Source organism: Mastigoproctus giganteus, chromosome 6, assembly GCF_048544385.1.
Source record: "Mastigoproctus giganteus isolate SK-2022 chromosome 6, ASM4854438v1, whole genome shotgun sequence".
Taxonomy (NCBI): Eukaryota; Metazoa; Arthropoda; class Arachnida; order Uropygi; family Thelyphonidae; genus Mastigoproctus; species Mastigoproctus giganteus.
Genome location: NC_143580.1, coordinates 63,538,305 through 63,555,824, shown reverse-complemented (window position 1 = coordinate 63,555,824; position 17,520 = coordinate 63,538,305). Strand labels below are relative to the sequence as shown.

At 37.2% G+C, this 17,520-nt stretch overlaps 1 protein-coding gene across 3 annotated transcripts in view; it reads right to left on the bottom strand.

Moving 5' to 3' along the window:
- Positions 1 to 17,520, bottom strand: part of Asap (ArfGAP domain of ASAP) — a 673,774-nt gene that overhangs the window by 648,439 nt on the left and 7,815 nt on the right. For all 3 annotated transcript variants that reach the window (XM_090375988.1, XM_090375990.1, XM_090375989.1), the window contains exon 2: positions 9,437 to 9,509. In XM_090375988.1, the coding sequence (XP_090232114.1) occupies positions 9,437 to 9,509 (73 nt within the window). The remainder of the gene's footprint in view (positions 1 to 9,436; positions 9,510 to 17,520) is intronic.

Genomic DNA, 17,520 nt, shown 5'->3' with positions numbered 1-17,520 from the left:
GGTCGGCAGGATTGACCCCTGGCCAGTGTGGGACAGAGCACCTACAGGAACTCAAACATAGGGAACTCTTTCCCTATGATCTTTCGCTCCTACCACCCTGCGGTCGGGTTCATAAATTCAAATTACAGGGCTTGAGGTTTAGATTAAATTGTAGGAAGTTTTCTTTTAGACAGTGAGTCATTGATAGCTGGAACAAGCTGCCCTCGCAGGAAGTTGAGGTTGACAATTTGAATAAATTCAAAAGTCAAGTGGATGCTTACGTGTGTGAGGAGGGAAGCACATAATTTGTGTTTTCTTATCTATTTGGTTGGGGTTTTTTTTTTTTTTTTGTCAGTGCAGCAAAAGCCTGTGTCTTCTTTGCACTATACGGCAAATACCATTACTAATACACTATGATCATTGCCACCTAGTAGGTCTTTTATCTGCTGATTCTTAATGGATGAGGGGCCACTACTAATAATCACATCAAAAGGTATTGCTTTCTCTCGCCTTTCTGACATACTGGTGTAGAAAACACTCATCTAAGAAATCTACAAAAGTTTTGCTACTCTGTGAGTGACCAACTAAAAGTTCTAGTCAATATATGGAAATTAAAGTCCCCCATTATAAGACATTCTGACTTAACTGGCCCACTGTATATGTCTGTACAGTTGTTCTTTATACTGATTACAGTGATTAGTCTATAACACATTCCTGCTCTCACTTTTGTTTTCTCAGTGTTTATGTCACATCAAACTGACCCAACACTGCCGTCCTAAGCTATAACATGTATGAGGCCCTTCCTCTGCCACGAAATAATAATTAATAGACTGAAAACAAATTAAATGGGCTGCACAAGTAAACAGGCTTCAGTAGGCATGTCATATATATTATATAAAGGCACATTACACATTTGCGCATATTCTTTATTAACATATTATATAAATAACATAATTTAAAATTATAATCTATAAATTACATGTATGTATATCACAAAAATTATTCTTTGGTTTTTGTAGAAAGTAAAATACATAAAAAATCAAATAATATATAAAACAAAAATTAAGAAACTATAAATTCAAAAGAAAACATTCAGAATATTTGTGTATATGACTGTCATAGCAAAATCTAAAATTATATTATAAAACAGTAAGCTTTGAAGCTTGTCACTCTTGATGCATAGAATGCTCATGGAAGAGTGTGCCTTGGAGAATTGTCGTTTGATGTTCATTTTTTATCCTCTTGAGCCTTCTACATGATCTCCCTCCCCTGAACAGTTTGTTATCATCAGGCTCAGAAACAATCGAAAAACAGCTTAGACATTAGGTAATGCAGACTGTATGTTGTCTTGGTAAATAAAACTTCTAATTTTTTTCTGGATAGTTTCTCCATGTACAGATGACAGTACTTTATTTCCCCATAAAAGTTTTCATCTATATCTTCAGGGTAATCTTTCATTGGAAGTTTTACATTTTTGTCAAGATTTTTGTCTGACTGGTTGAAATTTAAAAGAAATGAAAATTCCTATGAATTATTCTTATACACTTCTGCTCTCCTTTGTAAATTAGTTTCTAAGGAGTTCATGATAGGAATGAAGGATTTTATTCTAAATTTATCTCCTGGGGAAAGTTACTCAATGATCTCAGATGCACTTCTCATTAATTTGTTTTTTTCTAATCCTTCTTCTCTTATTTACACATTTGTAGACTACATTTGGAAAATTTTCATTTTATTTGGCATTTTGTTCAATTTCATTAAAACTGTTCCTGGTTTCTTTTAAGTAATGCAATAAAGTTGCGTATAATTTTGCACACATACTTAATGATGCTTGAGTATCTTGTAAAGTTTTGCTGGTTTTGTGAAACCGCTCTGATATAAAATTTCATAGTATAAGCATAAACATGAATTTAAATTCTTCCATTTTATCCTGAATAATGGTGATATCAAGAGAATCTTGGTATCATCATTTTCATTTTTATTGTCCTGAATTTTATTTAAAGCATCATTAAATGAATCATAATTGTTTGCAACTGTTGTAGTAGCTTTGGCATGCATTTCCCACCTAGCATTAGAAAACTGTTTTAGAACTGCAGGTTTAGAACCCAAATATGATTTCAAAATAGCCCACCATTTTGATGAAGCAGAGAGAAATATATATATTTGTTGTATAACAGAAAAACAATATTCACTGCACCTACACAGCTATCATTTACAGTTCTGCCTACAAGTTTAGTGAATGCTCAACACAGGGAATATACACAGCACATTTATCTGTTTCTAAAATTTTTTGCTGCATACCCTTATATTTTCCTAAGACGTTGGCAGCATTATCACAAAGTTGTCCTCTACACTTCTTAAAATAAATTTTACATTCGTTTTAAAAATAATCAAGTAACGTATTGGTTAAATTTTCTCCAGAATAGTTTTCTAATGCAGTGAATATCAAAAGCAATTCAACAGGATGGCCATCATAAGGATATGCATATCTTACAATGATAGTTAATTATTCAATATGTGAGATCTGGTGTGGAATCTGAAAAAGTGAAGTAACCAACTTGCCTCAAATCATCCAAAATAGATTTCCTTACTTATTTTGCCATAAGGTCAATGAGCTCAACACACAATGTTTTGGACAAATATGATGGCCTTCTAGATACAGAATTTCCATGACATTAGCATTACCAAGGGCACATGATACAAGAAATCAAGCTTATATAGCATCGGCCAAAAAACACACACGTACGCACCCCTTCTCATTTCACCCATCCACTTGCTCCAAATGTTTGTCTAATTCCTAAAGGCAAATATCTATCTGCAAATCTATCCTACAACTGTCCTTCCTCAATCTGAATTTATGCCCTCTCAGGCGATTATTCCGAGCAAGAGGAAGAATCCCATCAGCATTCAGCATGCTCAAACCATTCAAGACCGTGTACACCTCAATCAAATCACCTCGCAGGTGCCTAGTCTCCAGACACTGTAATTTCCAAAACTTAAGCTTTTCTTCCTAAGAGCAACCCTTTGTTCCATTCACTAATCTTGTTCCCCTTCTCTGTACTCGTTCCAACAGCTCTACATCCTTCTTAAAATAAGGCCTCCAGACCTGTATACAGTACTCAAGGTGTGGCCTGACCATTGCCTTATACAAGGGGATAATCACTTCCTTATCCCTGCTAGAAAAATTCCTCTATATCATTGACAAGACGCCATGAGCTACTCTTGCAGACCGTCGGCACTGCTCAGAAAACTTCATATCTGCCTGCACAATTACCCCAGGTCCTCTTCACACTTTACCACTGTCAGTGTAATACCACACAGTTGATATGTTCTTCTGGGGTTACTGCTTCCCATATGTAGTACTTTACATTTGTCAATTTTAAACTTCAATTGCCACCTCTCAGCCCATCTGCTCAACTTTTCTAGATCCTATTTCAGCAGCGTACTGTCATTAACAACCCTGCCGACCTTCGTATCGTCTTCAAACTTGGACATTAAGCCTGATATACCGTCATCAATATCATTAATGAATACAGAAAACAACAATGCAACACTGAACCCTGGGGTACTCCACTAATAAAATTAGTCCACGAAGGGCAGTGCCCATTGATTACCACTCTGTCTTCTCCCACTCAACCATCCCTTTATCCATAGCAGCAATTTGCCTCCATGCTACACTGCTCCAATTTGTGCAGCAGTCTTCCACGTGTAGCAGTATCAAAAGCCTTTCTATGATCCAAATATATGATATCAAAATTATTCTTTGAATCCAGTTCCTTTGTGACTACATCATGGTATCCAATCAAATTTGTCAGACAAGACTTCCCCTTAACAAACTCATACTGTGTCCGAGCTATAACTGAAGTCTTGTCTAGATGATCCTGCAATGCTTCTTAAACCAGTGCCTCCATTAATTTCCCTGGAATGGAAGTTAAACTAACGGGTCTGTAATTACCTGAGCCTCCCTTTGATCCTCCTTTGTGGATTGCGGTCACATTTGCACATCTCCAGTCCATGGGTACCTCCCCCTGAGTCCAAGGAAGCACTCATAATTATGGCTAAGGGTTTGCCTACTTCCTTTGCTGCCTCCTTTAATATAACTGGATAGATTCCATCCATCCCAGGTGCCTTTCTTATGTTTATCTTGAACAATTTCTCCTGCACTTTACTCAGTGGTAGCTATAGTGGGCTCGCATGGGCTCTCAAGGGCCCATTGTTATTTTTTTTTGAGAATTTGCGAGCCCATCGTTGAAGTGATTATTCATTTTACAAATGAAATCCTGAATTTAATTATTGAGTATCTAGAGCCGGAACTACGGTGGGACGAGCGAGGCCCCTTTCCCAGCATTTTAATGGCACAATTGACCATTTATGTATTTTAAAATTGCTTTATTTTTGGGTTAATTACAGTGGGACCTCTGTTTAACGAACTTCTTCATAGTGAATTTTTTTGAATTCCCCTTGGTTTCTACGGAAACATTTAAAATAATTTCCATAGAACAAATGGATTACAATAGACAACTTTGTGCACATTGTCCTCACCTCTGGTGTTTAAGTAATTAGAAAGCGCGAATTAAGGGCGAAAGAGATTACTGTCCCTTTCACCCAAAACGTTAATGGTGTCCGTAAAACCTATGCAGCCACATTCTGAGAAGTTGCGCTAGTTAATATGCTTTCCATAGCCAGTCAGATGATTAAGAAAATTCCCGACATGGATAATAGCCTCTGGTCAACCTGTGCTGTGGTTCCCCTTTACACCGACAAGAAGTCATATGTTTTTCGCAGAAGTGAGTTATCTACACGTTTCAGTAAATTTCTCCATCTATGTTTACATAGTCACAGTAGCTGAATATCTGAGTGATTCCGATATTTTGCACAGTATTCAAAGAAGTAGTGACAGTAGCAACATATACAGAGCAGGATTGAGGCAACTAAGATATTAAGTAAACTTTCCAAAGATTAAATGTTGGCAGATTTGGAAACCACATCGAGGCTTTCACCGTGAAGAAAATGCTCCAAAATATAATAGAATACATGCAATAATTTTTTAAAAAAATGTATCACCAATCTCCAAAAAACCAGCGTGAGTTAAGAATGATTGCTAAAGAACTTGATGTGGAACCTATAAAGATCGGTCGTGTGTTCAGGCCACAATGGACAGCTTGTAGCTTATGGATGACAATGGATGGTTGGAGAAATTATCCCGCTTTGTGTAAACATTTTGAATCAGAAAGTTAATTTAATATTCTGAATTATTAAACTGCCTTTTCAATCTGGAATTTCTTAACAATTTAGCACTAATAATCGACATCTTGCAGGAGCTCTCCTACCTTTCAGAAGCTTTACAGAAGTACTATGGTAAAAGCAGATAAATTAATTATTCTAATTATCAATGCTATCGCTAATTTGAAAAATTCTGAAGGAAATTATGAAGCTAAAATTGAGAGCATGCTGAAGTTGAAAGAATTTGAAGGAATCAAAAGTAAGAACACATTTAAAAAATTACCTCATGGCACGTTATTAAGGATAAGTTGTTAATGCAACAGAGTAATTTTAAATTAAATAAAGAATATAATGATACTGTTGACGATGAGGAATTGAAAGAAATTTTAAACATATGCAACCTGGAATCGTGGAATATGAAAGAACTTTCGTCTCCGTTGCAAGACGGTGAAAAACGAATAAGAAATTTATTTAAGTTTTCTGATAAAATATGAAATAAAAATTAATGATTTTAGAGATTTTGTCGAAGACAGTTTATCTTTAAAATTGAATGAAATTCCCTCTTCAATTAAGAGAGCCAGAAATATCTTTGAAATCATTGCGATTAGAAGTGCTTTCAGCTTAATGAATAATATTGTATAAATGAATGAATAAGGTTGACAATTAAACACATTGCAGATTACGATGACCATACATCTAAACGGAAAACCATTGCTTCAATTTGATCCGGATCGTTACGTCAAATCATTCCTCTGTAATCATCACTCAGCTATTGAGCAAAGCAGAAGATTGACAACAAATATTAATAGAGAAGTAAATTGTATGTGGAAATTTTTAGAATAAATTTTTCTTGAATATTTGTATAATAATTTTTTCATGTAATCTGCGATTATTGTGTACCTTGTCTAGAAGAGTTTATTTTTTTATGTAATATTTGTTTTTATATTGTAGAATGCTTTGTGATTTGGGAAATATTTAGTGTTATTTTTTAATCACAATATTAAAATTTTACATGAAAAAAAAAATGCATCCATTATATTTCCCTAGTTAAAAAAAAAGAGAGATGAATAAAAAAGTGGCGTGTGTACAGAGCACGCACGGTAGATGGTTTTATGTGAATTCTTTGCCTTTCTTTTAGGTACAGCATTTTGATTTGTATACTGATTACGAAATGAAAGACCTTTTGTATTGTAAATATTTTATTGAACATTCGCAAATTTTTTATAATTTCTAGAAGACAAGATACAATGGATTTATGATAACTAAAGTAACTGATGTGTACCTGCAATTGGAATGTATCTAAATGTCTCTAGAAAATAGCGTTGATCGAAGTACCAACCTTGTAGTTGAAATGACACACGCAGCAGTTCGGGGCACCTAACAATGGAATGTTATGAAAATGCGAGACGAAAAAAGAAATTGTTGATAAATATTTGTATTGTTACAGTCATACTTACTTAAGGAAGTATGATTGTGACACCATACTATTAAAAAAAATTCTAAAAAGTTAGAACTCTAGATACTATCGTATCCAGGTATCATCGTAAAGGGGGTCATTAGGACCAGGCTGACTTGCCCACCACACGTGAGTCAGCCTGGTCCTAATGCATCATGCACTCTAATCACACTACTAGTGAGTGCTCGGCGCAGACTAGTAGTGTGAACGTGGGAAGCGCCTCTGGCAGAAGCCTGCCGCGCATGTCATCCGTGGCAGGAATCCAAGGATGTTTCACATCAAAAAGTCGGTAAAATGCAAGCCCATTGTTAAAATAGTCACAGCTCGCCACTGACTTTACTCTCAGTTATTACAATATTATCTAGCTTACTGCCAGAGTTTAATACACCTCTGGCATTCCCCACACTGAATAACTCCTCGTGTGAATGTAGAGGCAAAATATTCATTTAGTATTTGAAACATTCGATATGATCGGCAAGAAATGGATCAAATTTGGTAGCAAATTCTAATAATCCAAGATAATTTCCATTTCAAGGCAAATTAAATTTCTTGTCATCTCCCTGGAATGATAATCCACATTCCACAAATGTGTATATAACTGCAGCAATATGTCGAAACACTTTTCTCCAATAATCTTTTTCTTTTTTGATTTGTTCTAATTTTGAATTCAAAATAAGTAAGCAATGCTGTTCTATGATCATCAGAATTTCATGACTTTGAATTAATTTAAGATTTTATCAGTCATTAAATCCATTATTAGCTAGAGCTGATGATGAAGTTCAAAAAAGCTTGAAAACAGAAAATAAACAGAGCCAGTTGTTCAATATACCAGCCACTCTTGAGTGTATTTTTTGCCATTAATTTTGGTAGAGGGAAAAAGACCTTGACAGTAATATCTTACTTGATTTTTCAATGTCTGCTTGGATTTCTCAAATGAATCCTTCCTGCGTTGACAATTGGAGGGCCCTTTTTTGAATCCAAAATGATATGTCTTCATTAGTTAAGGCAGTCTAAAGACCAACATCATCAGATTTTGTATTATTTGTGTTTTGTTGATGTTCTATTTTGTCTTCTGCAATAATCTCAGCATCAAGTGTCATGAGAGTTATATTTGAATCATCTACTGAAGTAGATGATGTAAATGTGTAAGGCCGCTGGTCAGTCAGTTATTCTAGCCCTCACCCTCAGTGAATGAAGTTTCTTTTATCACAGTGAAAGAATTGTGGACTTTAGGCAAACAGGATAACTGAGCTGCTGGTAACCACTTCTTTCTCTTTTGATGTCTACTTTCAAATGTTCTTTTCATTTTTAACCTAAATAATATTTATTTTTAATATAAAACAAAATCATTTGCATAATATAATGTAATACTAATTATAAGAATTATACAGATAAAGAATTTACCTTTTTACTTTTATTGCAACCTGCAAACCTTTTTTAAACTCCTCAATACTTCACAACACTACACAATAGTGTTCACATATCGAAATAAAATGAATTTGTATACTAGGTGTTGTCAACTGTCTGGAATAAAATTTCCCACTTCTCTTTTTAAAATTTCCCAGTTTTATAAAAAAATTTCCTTTTAAAATACTAAACAAAAAATAAATATTGTTGAAGAACTATTGCTATATTATTAGTTTAACATAAGTAATAATCAATAAATCACAAGATTACAAGTGTAATATTTGGTGTGTTAAATAGTTTATTATTATTTACAATTTAAAAACAAAAATTACTCATAAATATCTGATAACAAATAAGAATAGTTCAGAAAATATATACTTCATCCCTGATTTTGTTTCTATTTATGGTTCGATAAAATACAAAACATAACCTATAAATATCGCACTAACCTATAAATACCGTGCTTTGCTCAGTGTAAAAGGAAATTACTGCACTTGCAATTTGTTGACACTAAGCTACTACCAACTGCACATGAAATTGTTGCTCAAAGTAAATTGGGGTTTAAAAATTCCTGCTTATGGAATCAGTTTTCCTTTGCCCTCTTAAGATATAAATTTCCTATGAAAAGGAAAATTTCCTTCCAGTTGACAACACTGATACTCGAATTAGCAATTAACTCAATTTCATGTATACTTATCACACCACACTTGTGTATAAAATCAGTATAGCCAATGCATACACTGGCATCATCTGAACCCAAAATGCCATGCCACGCCACGCCACACCACATTCTTGTTCCATAATTTACTATTGCCATTGTTGGCAAGTGAGCCACTTGAAGTGGCAACCAATTAGCAAATAACAAAGATAGTCAAAACCATAACAAAAATTATAATTTGTATGCTGTTTACAGTTCACCAATGACAATATTAAAAAAGGATTTTTTAAGATGGAGCAAGGCCTCTGTAATGTGATGCCCTAAGCCATTAACTTGTTTAGTTTATACACAAATCCGGTTCTGTTTCTGGTATCCCCACAATGTCTGCATTTCATGACGTGAACAGTACTTCAAATTCATCAAATATATTTAGCATGCTTCTACCCTGCATATTTGTGATTACCATAAGAAATAAACTGCAGGGGAAGATAGCATTTTTAAAACAATATATCAAAACAAAATTGTCATTTTAACATTGCTAGTTTCTTCCAACTACAGTAAAACTGAAATCTGGCAGAGGTCAAGGATGTGAAAAGGCTGGTAATGTTTCAATTTTCCCTTTAAGGGGGGGGGAGGAAGGAATGTATAACTTCCACATATTACCATAATACATTTTTCTAATTTCTTTTCATTTCATATTTAAACTTGAAGCATACCATTTCCACTATTATATATGGCCTTCACGGCTTTCTTCATTTTTGTTAACCCATCTCGATCAAAATCCAAGGTCTGAAAAAAGTATAAATTGAGTATCAGAAGAAATATAAAAATTCAAAGAGTAAAACAGACAAAAACTAAATTAAAAATAAATAATGATAAAACTTGCATACTAATATATTCAAAATATGTAATGTAGGAAAACTAAAAAATCCTCCATGATATTATCTTAGGAGAACAATTAAAGTTTTAAATATAAAGGAATTTCCTGACCTTATAAAATACTTATATAGAAAGATCATTTTATATATGCTCACAAATTTCAATCAGTGAGAAAATATGTCTATGAACTTAATACAAGCAATATCTCAATGGTTTTAGGGCAGGGGCATGATGCTACAAGAACTTAAATATTATACAGTTAAGGTATAGCTCAGTTTGGACATAGCATATAGTATGGCATTAAGGGCAAGTTGCTACAGCGGATAAAGGGCAAGTTGCTACAGCGGATAAAGGGCAAGTTGCTACAGCGGATAAAGGGTAAGTTGCTACAGCGGATAAAGGGTAAGTTGCTACAGTGGATAAAGGGATGGTTGAGTGGGAGATGACAGAGAGTGGTAATCAATGAACACTGCTCTACGTGAACGAATGTTATTAGTGGTTTGGTGGTTCCCCAGAGTTCGGTGCTGAGCCCATTGTTGTTTTGTGTATTCATCAATGATATTGATGAAGGTATATTAGGCTTAATATCCAAGTCTGCAAACGATACAAAGCTTGGCAGGTTGTAAATGACATTAAAGACAGTATGCTACTGCAACAGGATCTAGAAAAGTTAGGCAGATGGACTGAGAAGTGGCAACTGAAGTTTAACATTGACAAATGCAAAGTACTGCATATGGGTAGCAATAACCCCAGAAAAATGTACCAACTGTGTGGTACTACACTAAGGAAAGTGGAAAAGACCTGGGGATAATTGTGCAGTCAGATATGAAGTTCACTGAACAGTGTAGACAAGCTGCCAGGGCAGGTCATGGAATCTTGTCAATGATATATAGGAATTTTGCTAGCAGGGACAGGGAGGTGATTATCCTGTTGTACAAGGCAATGGTTGTTTTTGTTTGTTTCGGGATTTTTTAGGCACATCGGCAACTATGGCCATAGTGCACCACAAGGCAATGGTCAGGCCACGCCTTGAGTACTGTGTAAAGGTCTGCATGCCTCATTTTACGAAGGATGTAGAGTTGCTAGAACAAGTACAAAGAAGGGCAACAAGATCGGTGAGGGGAACAAAGGGGGTGCCTTACCAAGAAAGGCTTAAGTTCTGCAAATTGCAGTGCCTGGAGAGTAGGCACTGACTGATCTGTATAAGGCCTTGAATGGGTTGAGTAAGCTGAATGCTGATGGGATTCTTCCTCTCTAGGATTAAGAATCTGAGGGGGCATAGATTCAAATTGAGGAAAGACAGTTCTAGAATATATTTGGGAAAATTTGCCTTTAGCCAGCGGGTAGTTGATTGGTGGAACAGACTTCCATCTCTTGTTGTTGAAGTTGATAGCCTAAATAAATTTAAGGCTGAGCTGAACAGGCATTTGGAATGAATGGAGGGGTGAAATGGGAGGATTTTTTTTTTTTTTGGCTGATGCTGCATAAGTTTCCTTTCTTACATTGTATGCCTCTAGTAATGCTAATGCATACTGTTGGCTTGAAAGAAGCATAAAAGTACAGTCATAATGCCACAAGAATGAACTCAGGGTCACCACCACATGCAATCTATTACTGAAGGAATGGGATGATCAGAGCACTGAGTTTTTGATCAATTTTAATTTTAAACAAAAGCAATCACATATATGTATAATGAAATAATGTACAGTATGAATTGTGACCTCATTTTGAGCTTGGTATTTAATATAACATCTGTATTCACCCTGTTTTTCACTAGTTCACTAATTGCTCCACTTCTTAGACTATGCATGGCTATGACCTTGAGTTCATTCTCGTGAGAACCGGACTACACGTTCAAGATCCTAAGTGTAATAAAGTAACCTAAATTTTGCTTGGACTGTAATGATCTTAAGGTAATTGGACTATCCACTAGTCTACATGGCATTTCACAAAATACTATGTTCATGCAACACAAAAAAAAAAAAATTACATGGCCGGTATGGCAGTGGGTAAACAGGGAGGAATTTTTACCAGGTTGAAGTAATATAAAATATGTTCCACTAGTTGAATCAAAAAAAGGTTCTTCCACCTTTGTATATGAAGATTGAATTAATGAAGAATTTGGTTAAGGCTCTGGATAAATAAGGAAGTAGATTCTGCTACATAAGTGAAGTGTTTCCAAATTTAAAAGATGCAAAACTGAAAGGGAATTTTCAATGGGCCTCAAATAAAGAAACTCCTCAAAGATTATGTATTTATAACAAAGCTAGAGGATACTAACAGCAGCTTAGCAATCATTTAGAGCAGTTGTGCATTGGTTTCTTGGAAGAAGGAAAAAAGATAACTACAAACATCTAGTGTCAACTTTACAGCAATGATAAAGATATAGGTTGCCGAATGTCTTTGAAAATTCATACTGAACTCAGTCAGTTATTTCCCTAAAAACATCACCACGACAAACCCAATGACCATGGTACCACTTTTCCATTATGCCACGATGGAAGTTTATTGCTATTTTCTTAAGAGGTGAAGCAAAACAGGCTATAACCCGAGGGGTTCAAATCTGGTGAGTATGGGCTTGGCACACCCAGGGTCTTGAGCTGGATATCATCATTCTTCTCTTTTTGATGATTCTCTCTCTCTCTCTCTCTCTCTCTCTCTCTCTCTCTCTCTCTCTCTCTCTCTCTCTCTCTCTCTCTCTCTCAGGGTACTCAATTTTTTTTTTGTGGCTGGTGCAGCATAAGCCTCAGGCTTCCTTGCACCATACGGCTAATAATCTCCCAGTGCATGATGTTTGTTGATGCCGTCCTCGGCGTGGGATGGAGGTATTGCCTTCTAGGCCTATGTGCCCCCTCTGCTGCTGCTACTGACCAGCCATTCATGTTTGGGATCATTCCGGTTATCTTCTGGTGGGCCACACAGTGGGTTCTCTTGACATGAGATGGCACGTATTGCAACCTCACTAAGCAGGGTACCTTACCGTGCACTCTTTTTTTCTTTATCCATTGTGAGTGGGCTGCCCCAGCACAGAAAACTTCCATCTTTGCACTCCTCCATCTCACCTCTCATTACCTGCATTCTACTGCACTTTCTCTATACCCCAACTCACTCAATCCTTGAATTTTTTTTCCCCAAGGTCCCCATGGCAAAGTAGTAGTAGTAGTAGTTGTTGTTATTTGGTTTTTAGGGGCATTAGCAACTAAGGCCATATTGCTCTGGGGATATGCAATGGTCGTTCGCTGACCTTTCCGCATTCTCCATATTTGGTGGTCACGGACTCTAACTCAGGTCTAATCAAGAAATGTGTGCTACGCACTGCTGCTCCAGCCCACCTGGCTACGGCGGTGCCTGTAGTAGTAGTGGCATGTGATGCAAGAAAGCAAGTGTATGAGCTTATGCAGCATCAGCCAAAAAAAAAAAAAAATTTACAAAACAATTCCCACTAAATGTTTGTCCAGTTCCTCCTTAAATTTATTTAACCTATCAACTGCCACAACGACATATGGAAATTCATTCCAGCAATTAACCACCTGCTGGCTAAAGGCAAATTTCCGCACATCTATTCTAAATCTGTCTTTCCTCGATTTGAATTTATGCCCCCTCACGTTCGTAATCTGAACAAGTGGAAGAATCCCATCAGAATTCAGCATGCTCAACTCATTCAAGGCCTTATAAACTTCAATCAGATCACTTCGCAGGTGCATAGTTTCCAGCCGCTGCAATTTGCAGAACTTAAGCCTCTCTTGGTAAGAGGATCCCTTCATTCCCCTCACCAATGGGAGATCAAAATTGAGAGTAGGAGTGTGCTATAGGCCTAATGACTCTGATGAGTATAAAAAGGAACTGTACAGGGAAATAGAGTGGGCCAGTAAATCGGAGAGTCTTATAATGGGAGATTTTAATTTCCCAGATATTGACTGGAATTTGGGGGCTGGTTACTCACACACTAGCAGGGCTTTTGTGGATTTATTGGATGATTGTTTTCTACATCAGCATGTTCGGGAGGCAACTAGAGGGAGTAATACTCTTGATTTGATTATCAGCAGTGATTCTTCATGCATTAAGAATCTGCAGATAAATGAACCACTAGGTGGCAGTGATCACAGTGTGCTGAAGTGGGATTAACTCAAAGAGGTAACTACCATTAGGGGTAAAGGGAAGGGTTATTGCTTCCGTAAAGGCGACTACGATGGACTGAGACAGTATTTAAATTCTATACAGTGGGACCAACTGATGATGTTACCAACAGCAAATGCAAAATGGGAAGCATTCAAAGAACTTATCTTTGAAGCTACTAGGCTTTACATACCAACTAAGAAATATTGTTCAAGGTTTAGGCCAAAATGGATGTCAGATGAACTAATGAGGCATATGGCAGAGAAGAAAAATGCATGGGATACTTACAAATTAACACATGACACAGAAGCCTATGATAGATACAAGTTGATATGCAACCAAGTTACAAAGGAGGTTAGGCAGGCGAAGGCAGATTACGAGAAATCCTTGGCAAGGGATGCAAAGAAAAACAGCAAAGAGTTCTTTACTTATGTAAACTCTAGAAGGAAGGGGCTGAATCAGATTGGTCCACTTGATATTGATGGGTCAACTGTTGATGATCCTGCTCAGGTAGCTAACAAACTAAATGAATATTTTGCATTGACATTCACAGATGAGGAGTTATTCAGCAAGGGGAATGCCAGAGGTGTATTCAACTCTAGCAGTAAGCTACAGAATCTCGAAATAACTGGGAGTAAAGTGGAGGAGAAACTGTTGAGGATAAACACAAGAAAGGCAACCGGGGTGGATGGGATCTATCCAGTTATATTAAAGGAGGCAGCAAAGGAAGTAAGCAAACCCTTAGCCATAATTATGAGAGCTTCCTTGGACTCAGGGGAGGTACCCATAGACTGGAAATGTGCAAATGTGACCCCAATTCACAAAGGAGGATCAAAGGCTGACACAAGTAATTATAGTCCTGTGAGCTTAACTTCTGTTCCAGGAAAATTAATGGAGGCACTGGTTAAAGAAGCACTGCAGGATCATTTAGACAAGACTTCAGTTATAGCTCAGACACAGCATGGTTTTGTTAAGGGGAAGTCTTGCCTGACCAACTTGATTGGATACTATGATGCAGTCAGAAAAGAACTGGATGCAGGGAATAACTTTGATATTATATACTTGGATCTTAGAAAGGCTTTTGATACTGTTGCACATGGAAGACTGCTACACAAATTGGAGCAGTGTGACATTGGAGGCAAATTGCTGCTATGGATAAAGGGGTGGTTGAGGGGGAGAAGACAGAGTGGTAATCAATGGACACTGCTCATCGTGGACTAATGTTATTAGTGGAGTCCCTCAGGGCTCAGTGTTGGGCCCATTATTGTTTTCTGTATTTATAAATGATATTGATGATGGTATATCAAGCTTAATGTCCAAGTTTGCAGATGATACAAAGGTTGGCAGGGTTGTCAAGGACACTACTGACACTATGCTGCTGCAACAGGATCTGGAAAGGTTGAGCAGATGGGCTGAGAGGTGGCAAATGAAGTTTTAACATTGACAAATGTAAAGTACTACAAATGGGAAACAGCAACCCCAGAGCAACGTATCAACTCTGTGGTACTACACTGACAGTGGTAGAGAATGAAAGGGACTTGGGGGTGGTTGTGCAGGCAGATATGAAGTTCTCTGATCAGTGCAGACGGGCTGCAAGAGTAGCTCATGGAGTATTGTCAATGATATACAGGACTTTTTCCAGCAGGGATAAGGAGGTGATTATTCCATTGTATAAGGCAATGGTCAGGCCACACCTAAAGTACTGTATACAGGTCTGGAGGCCTCATTTCAAGAAGGATGTAGAGCTGCTGGAACGAGTACAGAGAAGGGCAACAAGATTAGTGAATGGAACAAAGGGGTGCTCTTACGAAGAAAGGCTTAAGTTTTGCAAATTACAGTGTCTGGAGACTAGGCACCAGCGAGGTGATCTGATAGAGGTGTATAAAGCCTTGAATGGTTTCAGCATGCTCAATGCTGATGGGATTCTTCCTCTAGCTCAGAAAAATCACCTGAGAGGGCATAAATTCAAATTGAGGAAAGACAGATGTAGGATAGACGTGCGGAAATTTGCCTTTAGCCAGCGGGTGGTTGGTTGGTGGAACAGACTTCCATCCCTTGTGGTGGAGGTTGATAGCCTAAATAAGTTTAAGGCTCAGCTGGACAGGTATTTTGAACAAACAGAGGGGTGAAGTGGAAGTGGGTTTTTTTTTTTTTCTTTGGCTGATGCTACATAAGCTTGCTTTCTTGCATCAAATGCCTCTACTAATGCTAATGCAATCTTGTTTCCCTTCTCTGTACATGTTCAAGCAAATCTACATCCTTCCTAAATTGAGGCCTCCAGACCTGTAAGCAGTACTCAAGGCTTGGCCTGACCTGACCATTGTCTTATACAAAGGGACAATCACCTCCATTTCCCTGCTAGCAAAATTCCTCTATATCATTGACAAAACCTCATGATCTGAACTGGCAACCTGTCTGCATTGCTCAGAAAACTTAATATATGACTGCACAATTACTCCCAGGTCTTTTTTTTCATTTTCTACCACCTTAAGTGTAGTACCACACAGTTGGTATGTTTCTCTGGGGTTACGTCTACCCATATGAAGCACTTTGCATTTGTCAATGTTAAACTTCAGTTGCCACTTCTCAGCCCATCTGCCCAAATTTTCTAGATCCTGTTTCAATAGCACACTGCCATTACTGTGATTAACAACCCTGCCAACCGTTGTATCATCTGAAAACTTTGACACTAAGCCTGATATTCTTTCATCAATAAATACACAAAACAACACAACAGTGGACTCAACACTGGATCCTGTGGGACTCCATTAATGACATTAGTCCACAAAGAGCAGCACCCACTGATTACCACCCTCTGCCACTCAACCATCCTTTTATCCATTGTAGCAACTTATCCTTAATACCATTCTGCACCAATCTGTACAGTAGTCTTCCATGCGCAACAGTGTCAAAAGATACTGAAATCCAAGTATATGATATCAAAATTATTTTTTGCACCCAGTTTCTTTGTAACCACATCATAATACCCAATCAAATTTGTCAGACAAGACTTCCCTTAACAAACACATGCTGTATCTGTATTATTGCTGCAGTCTTGTCTAGATGATCCTGCAATGCATCTTTAACCACTGACTCCATTATTTTGACCGGAACAGAAGTTAAACTAACTGGTCTGTAATTACTCGTGTCGCCCTTCGATCCCCCTTTGTGAATTGGGGATACATTTGCACATCTCCAGTCCATGGGGACCCCCCCCCCTGAATTCAGGGATGCTCTCATAATTATGGCTAAGGGTTTGCTTACTACCTTTGCCACCTCCTTTAACATAACTGGATAGATCCCATCCACCCCACGTGCCTTTATGTTTAAGTTCAACAATTTCTCCTCCACTTTGCTCTCAGTTATTACAAAATCATTAAGTACCCTGCTACAATTTGATAACCTTCTGCCATTTTCAAACCTTAATAACAGCTCGTGTGAATGTAGATGCAAAATACTCATTCAGTTTGTTAGCTATCTGAGCAGGAACATCAACAGTCGAACCATCGATATCAAGTGGACCAATCAGATTCATCCCCTTCCTTTTAGAGTTTATATAAGTAAAGAAATCCTTACTAGTTTTTCTTAGCATCTTTTTGCCAAAGGTTTTTCGCAATCTGCCTTTGCCTGCCTAACATCTTTTGTGACTTGATTGCAGACTAGCTTATATCTGCCATAGGCTTCTGTGTCGCCTGATAATTTATATGCATCCCATGCATTTTTCTTCTCTGCCAAGAGTCTCATTAGTTCATTTTACAACCATTTAGGCCTAAACCTTGAACAATATTTCTTAATAGGTATGAAA